The sequence below is a fragment of the Crinia signifera genome, chromosome 12, assembly GCF_055691185.1.
Source record: "Crinia signifera chromosome 12, ASM5569118v1, whole genome shotgun sequence".
In the NCBI taxonomy this organism is placed as follows: domain Eukaryota; kingdom Metazoa; phylum Chordata; class Amphibia; order Anura; family Myobatrachidae; genus Crinia; species Crinia signifera.
The window spans coordinates 23797940-23806528 of NC_139228.1; the positions used below are offsets into that span (position 1 = coordinate 23797940).

Here is an 8589-nt window from a genome sequence, read left to right on the forward strand (position 1 = left end):
ATAATGGCATGTGATGCGACCGATTTTTTGTACAGGAAACGTCTTTGAAGGGCTAAAATCAGGTCGGTGGGGGTCGGATCGGGTCCCATCGCATACCTGAAGTTATGGTATGCGATGGGTCCCGACGGGCGCCGTGCTAGGAAACAAGTACCAAGTTTGCAATAATGGTTCTACACGCTTCCTTGCAAAAGTGAAAGCCAAAAGTGTTGAAGCGTTCAAAAGACACAGGAAATATATTAGCAGTGGCGGGGACCCGGCGAAGTGCCGTTGTCAGCAAGTGCATACCCGGATGTCACCGCATGATTTGCATGGGAACGCCCATGAAATGCTGGGCGTTCACATGGGCTGTGCCCCCCGCCGCCTACCCAAGAACGCACGGGGGACCGAAGAAATTAGAATAACCCCCTTGATCTTGGACTAGGTCTTGAGCTACTACTAATGTTTTGGGAGTAGTTACAGGTTTACTTAATGTTAGGAGTATGGCCCTTATTCTGGTTCACTCTCAGAGGCAAATTCCTTGTCAAATGGACAAAACCATGTGCACTGCAGGGGGGCAGATGTAACATGTGCAGAGAGAATTAGATTTAGGTGAGTTATTTTGTTTCTGTGCAGGGTAAATACTGGCTGCTTTATTTTTTCACTGCAATATAGATCTCACTTTGAAGTAAACCCCCACCCAAATCTAACTCTCTCTGCACAAGTAACATCTGCCCCACCTGCAGTGCACATGGTTTTGTCCATTTGACAAGGAATTTGCCTCTGAGAGTGAACCAGAATAAGGGCCTGTGCGAGAGTTCTGATTAAGGATATTAGGTTGAGGTTTCTATATTTTTGTATAAGATGACCCAATTGCTATCAATACTTGAAAGAGGAAGCTGCCTTCAGCCCCTTCTATATCACATAGAGCCTGATATAGAAGCTTAGTTTAATGTCTGTCTGTTCTATCTATGCTACAATCCTGGAAAGTCAGTTGTTGACAACATTATTTAAAAGGTACTTTTGCAAATTCTCTAAAAATATTTGATTATCTATAGAACGTCTACATAGTGAAACTGGCTGATGATAAAGTTCTGCCCGTCTGTCACCTCATGTTTGCACAACAGGCCCAAAATGCGCACTGCGTAGCATAGGTGCGAGGGAGGCAAAGGGCTGAGGGGTCTCTTTATCAATTCATAGTTATAAGATATTCCATAAAAATACCTGAATTATAGGATCATGGCATCCAAATGAACCAATCAAATCAAGTGCTGCAATTTGAAAATATGACACCCTCTCACTTAACATGCTTATACATTAATGGGTGGGAAATCAAAAGTGTGTAGTTTGGCCCTGGTGTAATGCTACTCTTCCACAGCTCAACACTGACCGCAGTCCATTGTGGGTGTTAGTCATTTCTGGATATAGGGCCTGATTCTAGTCTGATTGGTCCACGGTGTATTTGCATCGCTCTGCGCATGCGTATATTCTGAAATGCCTTCGGCCACTTGCAAAGTCGCTGAGGCATTTGCACGGGGGGAGAGGGGGTACGGAAATGGGCAAAGAGTGTTCGAATGGTGGATATTCCTAGGAAAACGCTGGGTGTCCTCATGCAAATGCAGGCGGGCAGCTGCCTGCCGGGGGCGAACGGCTGATGTCACAGGACATCAGCTGCCCGCCCCATTCTTGGACCAGACAACACAAACATAGGTCAGTGAAGACTGACTTCTATATATGCCCCCGTACGCTCCCTTGCAAATAGATGTTTATGCAAAACATCCATTTGCAAAGCGGCGGAGGTGTTCAGACAGGGGCGGGCATTCGCTTGCCCGGTGGGCGGCCTTAGATGGCTCAGGAAGCAGCAAATTCTTGCTGCTTAGTGAGTGAACCGGAATCACCCCACTATAGAAATCATTCACAGCTTAGCATATATCTCTGTTGCTTTCCCAGCTGCAGTTGAAGGTGCAGCTGGATTTGGAGAGGAGGCTGCATGAAGCAGAAGAGGCTCTGAGGAGGCTGGAGGTCGGCTTGAATTCTGCGGTCCTAAACCAGGACAAAGAGGAGAAGATGAGGGCCGACGTCAGTCACCTGAAGAGTAAGTGCACCGAGCTTTGCTGGATTCTTACACTGTCTGTCGCACGTGGATGATTAGTGACGTACAGTGTTCATGCATTTATAAAGGTATGCGGCCACTGTCAACACTGACAGAATGTCGACACAAGCATGGTCGACATGAATAAGGTCGACGTGAGTTTCTCATTCTTTTTTTTAAAGTTGGTGTTTCATACTTGACTATCCAAGTGGGTATATAGTGAGAATATAATAGTGTGCCGAGCGCAGCGAGCTATGTGAGGGGACGCGGTACACTGATACAGTGTCCATATCGACATAGGATGACATAGGCACCAGAAAAATCTCATGTCGACCTTATTCAGTTCAACCATGTCCACGTCGACCTTCTGTCAGTGACGACCTACGGTATATCAACCATTTTTTGGTGTCGACCTGGTGACTGTTGACCTAGACATTGTCTATCATTTATACCAGGCATTCCCAACCACGGTCCTCAAGGCACACCAAAGGTGCGTACACGCGGGGGGGGGGGGGGGGATTTTGTATAATATTGTGGTAAATATGGCGCTCCCGGTTTTACCCCTGTAGTGATCGCTGGTCGCAGGAACATGCTCCTGCGACCAGCTGATTACCACTGCCGGGCTCCCCCGGCAGAGGTTCCTTCTCATCAGCGACCATCTCTGGTCGCTGATGCAAAGGAGACACTGGGCAATATATCTCCCCCCGTGTGTACGGGGCTTTACACCAAGCTTATGGAGAGGTGTCAGGCGCATTGTATGATGCTTAATATGACCCAATTCCATCCAACTCCAACTTACGTATATACAAAATAAAAATTGTAAAGGCAAATATTCCCCTTTTATATCATCTGCAAAATGACATGAATGAAACCGAACGGAACCCAGGACTGATCCTCTGGTTCTCCACTGGTCACCCGGCCACCCCGCTCCGCCCCCTCACACACACTGCCATGGGCACTGCCACAGGGATTTTTTTTCCCGACTTGATTCACTAAAAACTTTATTGCTCGGCTCTCATACGGGATTGGCCGATGGTTAATAGACCTAAACCTTCCACCAGAACTGCTCCACATAATAGAGAAACCTCCACAATGATTCGTCCAGCGGTTTTCGAGATTAGCGCATACAGACAGACGCAGCTTGGGGACTTTTTTTTATACTATGTTAAGATATACAGTATGTTTAGTATATGGTACTTTCATGTTTTTTTATCATGCGCTTACAAAATAATTCATAATCTTTATCCAGTACAAGGTCTAAAGAACGATTCAAGATGCCTTTAAGAAAGTAGGAGCCTTCATCGAAAAAGTGTCTGTCTGTTGTTACCCAGTTTGTTTTATCACTGTTTACTATTGTAAAGCGCAACGGAATCTGCTGCGCTATATAAGAAACTGCAAATAAATAAATAAATAAAATGTAGAGCGCTAGCAAAGGTCATGACCCTTCTCTTTCTGTGTTTCCTGCAGAGTTTTTTGAAGAATGTATAAGGAATGCAGAGATTGAGGCAATGAAACCTGCCATAATGAAGAATTCTGTGTATGTGCCAAGAGCAGCCACCAGGCGCATTAAGAGCTGCCGCTTTCATCACCAGAGACCCAGCTTCTCTCGATGTGAGTCACTCCTTGTCCCACTTGTGTTCTTCATTCTTATGAGTACAATGTGTCCTATGTGACTATTCAGTCAGTGACTCTGCAGCTATTGTTCAGCTACATGGCCCAGCATGTTGTCACTGTTATGGGGCTTGCAGTTCTGCAGTAGCTGGGAGATGCTGGTGTCTTAAGGAGATACAAACGGATCACCGGCGGTCAGGATCCTGACGCCGGCATCCCAAAGGAGGGAATCTCAACAGGGGTCAGTGAAATAAATATACTTACCCTCCCACTGTCCACCCCTAACCTTCCCTTCCAGCAGCCTAACCATAACCCTCCCTACTAGTGCCCAGTCCTAACCCCCGCACCCACCATCTAAACTTAACCCCTGACCCACAGCCTAACCCTAACCCCCTTTCTAAGTGCCAAAACCTAACCCCCCTCCCCGCAGCCTAACCCGAATCTTCCCCTACCCACAGCCTAACCCTAACCTTCCCCTCCCCGCAACCTAAACCTAACATTCCCCCTCCTTGCAGCCTAAACCTATCCCCCTCCCCGCAGCCTAACCTTCCCCTCCCCACAGCCTAACCCTAACCTTCCCCTCTCCGCAGCCTAACCCTAACCTTCCCCTCTCCGCAGCCTAACCCTAACCTTCCCCTCTCCGCTGCCTAGCCCTATCCTTCCCCCCTGCAGCCTAACCCTAACCTAACCTTCCCCTCCCCGCAACCTAACCTTCCCTTCCCTGCAGCCTAACTCTAAGCTTCCCCTCCCCGCAGCCTAACCCTAACCTTCCCCTAACCTAACCCTAACCTTCCCCTCCCCGCAACCTAACCCTAACCTACCCCTCCCCGCAGCCTAACCCTAACCTTCCCCTAACCTAACCCTAACCTTCCCCTAACCTAACCCTAACCTTCCCCTCCCTGCAGCCTAACCCTAACCTACCCCTCCCCGCAGCCTAACCCTAACCTTCCCCTCCCCGCAGCCTAACCCTAACCTTCCCCTAACCTAACCCTAACCTTCCCCTCCCTGCAGCCTAACCATAACCTACCCCTCCCCGCAGCCTAACCCTAACCTTCCCCTCCCCGCAACCTAACCCTAACCTTCCCCTCCCCGCAGCCTAACCCTAACCTTCCCCTCCCCACAGCCTAAACCTAACCTTCCCCTCCCTGCAGCCTAACCCTAAGCTTCCCCTCCCTCCAACCTAACCCTAACCTTCCCCACCCCGCAGCCTAACGTAAGCTTCCCCACCCCGCAGCCTAACTCTAACCTTCCCCTCCCTGCAGCCGAACCCCTACCTTCCCCTCCCCACAGCCTAACCAAACCCCCTCTCCGCAGTCTAACCCTAAAATTCCTCTCCCCTCAGCCTTAACCTAACCCCCTCCCCACAGCCTAAGCCTAACCTTCCCCTCCCCGCAGCCTAACCCTAACCTTCCCCTCCCCGCAGCCTAACCCTAACCTTCTCCTCCCCACAGCCTAACCTTCCCCTCCACGCAGCCTAACCCTAAATCCCCTTACTCATGCCTAAACCTAACCCCCACATCCCCGCCCACCTGCTACCGCTTCCCAAATACTAGCCAGTGCCGACTGTTGGCATCGGCATCCTGATCCAATGGATGTTCCAGCACCGGTCTTCTGACAGCAGTTAGGGTGCCAGCGTCGGTACACTGAATGCTGGGATGCTGACTGCATCCTGTCCTAAGACCGATCGTTCATTGTACATTACAGGTAATTCATTAATGGCAAAATATGTGATTACGCAGCACATTTATTTTATCACAAATGTACCAGTTTCACCACCTCGCACAGGTGTAGATGCACATACGCTGTCTAATGATTAGCAGTGCCCCTGTGTGGATGCTTTTTGTGGATCTTACTGGAAAAAGTTACTGCAAAGTTCTGCCTACTAGCTCCTGGGGTTGAAGTCATGTTGGTGCACTAAAGCAAACATTTTCACAAGAACAGTCACATGACTTTTTTTTGCTGCTTTTATGAATTGGACTCATCTTGGCCCAAACATAAGCATACATTTTTGAAAACATTGGCATAAAAAGTTATTGGTTGACGTTCTGGTTTTGATTGATCAGACTCCAATGCGTTTACCATATGTCCAGATAAACAACTGATTTGTTTAAAAAGTGCAAACGGTTCTTATGTGTCCAATAGATTGTGGTCTAGTGGGACTTACTCACTCTGAGGATAATTCGGAGTCGCACGCTACCGTAGTTCCGTCTGCAACTATATGCTGCACTACTCGTGGTGTACAAATGTCTAAGGACTGAGAACCCCACTTTCAGGGTTTTTTTTACATTTATTTACAGTGTCTTATATAGCGCAGCAGATTCCGTTGCACTTTACAATTGTAGACAGTAGTAGAACAAACTGGGTAACAACAGACAGACTTGGAGGTAGGAGGGCCCTGCTGCAAGCTTACAATCTATATGGATATAGGAGGGAAACACAAGGACAGGCACCAGTAATAGCATAGCAGTCCCACCAAGTTACAGGTCCAGAAGGGAAGCTATATAATACATAAGTGCCTCAGAGGGTCATGTCTATGGTACTTAAATATGATAGGCTTGCCTGAAGAGGTGAGTTTTCAGGGATATTATTTATGAATGAAATAGTTAATGCAGGATATAATGAGTGCATGGATTAGAGATTTAATCGAGTCTTGTGTAAAATATGATCATATTTTGGATGTGTTTTTTATATTCAGGTAACATGATTTGGAGACTGATTGAATGTGGGGAGCAAAGGACAGTTCAGAGGCGAGGATGACCCCTAGGCAGCGAGCTTGTGGGGTAGGGTGGATTGTCAAGTTGTCAACAGTTATGGAGTAATGGTGTGTAACTGGTGTTTCTTTAAACTTACACCAGTGGGCAGCCCCTGGTAGATTAATTTTGAGTGCAAACACGAGGCATTTGGCTTAGAGATGCATTGTGGATAGGCGAGACAGGAGCAGTGATGAGCGTACGCAGGGGATACGAATAATGATCACCAGGGCATATTCTGCTGTGAATACTGTAAAAAAAGGGAAAAATGGGTCTTAAATTAGGAATATAAGAGTCTATTATTAATACGGGGAAAGGGGAAATGAGAGACTTCTGCACTAGTGTATGTTTTAAGATATTGGATAATAGGCCCCACCCCCAACTATAATTTATATATCAGTATAGTTATGAAGGTGGGGGTGCTACCATATACAGTAGGTTGAAGTTTTTCCTACAACAGCCCTGAAAACAGTGAGGAAACGCTCAGCTCGAATTATGGTAAGCCCCCAGAAAGTGTACGCCTTTTGCATTTATGCAGTTAAGGACAGGCCTCGTATTACAATGCGGTCCCATATTAAAAAAGCAATGACTGTTATTGTTGGACTAGCATCCTGCTACTTAAACATTTGTATGAGCAGGGTGCTATTTCCTGTGGAAGATGAGGGTGTGCAGGAAAGGCCTTATGTACAGTCTACTGAACACCAGATTAAATGGGCAGATGATTTCTGCACAGAGGTGTAACTCTGGGAGACAATCAGTTCATTGATATTGCCTCTGGCATCCCCCTCTTAGCAGGACAATACGCATCATACTCTCTATATACATCATTTTTGCAAGTGTCACATTCTGTATTAGAACCCATGAACTGTTCCACTAGAGGTAGGCACCTTACCGATTGAGTTATTTTCTCCTGCATAGGAAGCATGCAGTTTGTTCTGTACACTACACTACATAGCTCTGCTTAATAGTAATGGTTTTGAACTAACAATTATACATAGTCAGAATCTGGATACTTACAGTGCAGGAGCAAATAGCTCTATCAGTAAGGTGTTTGCCTCCAGTGAGACAGGCCACAAGTTGCAATCCTGGGAATCTGGGGGACACCAATATTTATCTTGCCTCCGGGTAACTGGGACGAATGTACGCCACTGTTTCTACAGGTAGGAATTCCAGGTTTAATATGCAAATAAACAATTAATCCTGCAATAAAAAAAACGTCAAATTTTTTAATGACTGACAGGTAGCTGGCGCATCGATTTGCCATCTTCCACTGGACGGGATTTCACTCTAACTGGGCGGCAGTTACCTGATCACAGGGCTCTGCAAATTAGCAGCCCAGGGATCAAGTCTCAATAACCTCCCAAGTACCACCCAATCAGCTCCTGTCGTTATACTGGGTGTGTTCGAAAAATAGATAGGAGCTGATTGGTTGGTACTTTCTCTCCCTCGACTTTACCTCTTTCCAAGCTTTAATATATCTCCTTCTCCCACACCCCACCTCCATACACCATAGCTATTTACTTGTCCAGGAGACTTCTGATCTAGTTTATGGTCTCCTGTTCTCCTGGGAGAAACAGGCAGAAGCTCTAAAACTGGGCCACGTACTGAGTGCTGTAGTGGGTAGGGCATTTAAATAAATCCCGTCTTTCCCCAACTGTACAGAGATACCCTTAAAATCTCCCTGGGAAAGTTGGCAACACTGAAGTGAGAATGTGAATCGCAAGGTCCTCTTTTCTGGATAAAACTTATACATTTCAAAAAGCCACAATCAGAATAAAGTAGCCATTCACAGAAATTCAGAGAAGTACAGTAATACATAAGGGCAAAGAAATACAGTGCTGCAATGATTGGGGCAGATGTATTAAGCCTGGCAAAGAGATAAACTGGAGATTAAGTGGTACCTACCATCCCCTTGGTGCCCACCCTGGAAACATTATAAGTAAACACCCACCCCCCTTGGTGCCCCTTAATACAGTATATATCTGTTGTACCCACCCTCCCTTGGTGCCCCATAATACAGTATATATCTGTACCACCCTCCCTTGGTGCCCCTGAATACAGTATATATCTGTACCCACCCATCCTTGGTGCCCCTGAATACAGTATATATCTGTACCCACCCGTCCTTGGTGCCCCTGAATACAGTATATATCTGTACCA

General features: G+C 46.8%; 1 protein-coding gene across 1 annotated transcript in view; it reads left to right on the forward strand.

Moving 5' to 3' along the window:
- PLEKHD1 (pleckstrin homology and coiled-coil domain containing D1) overlaps nucleotides 1-8589 on the forward strand; it is a 51433-nt gene that overhangs the window by 30504 nt on the left and 12340 nt on the right. The window contains exons 11-12 of the mRNA XM_083166635.1: nucleotides 1927-2071; nucleotides 3536-3679. Of these exons, the coding sequence (XP_083022761.1) occupies nucleotides 1927-2071; nucleotides 3536-3679 (289 nt within the window). The remainder of the gene's footprint in view (nucleotides 1-1926; nucleotides 2072-3535; nucleotides 3680-8589) is intronic.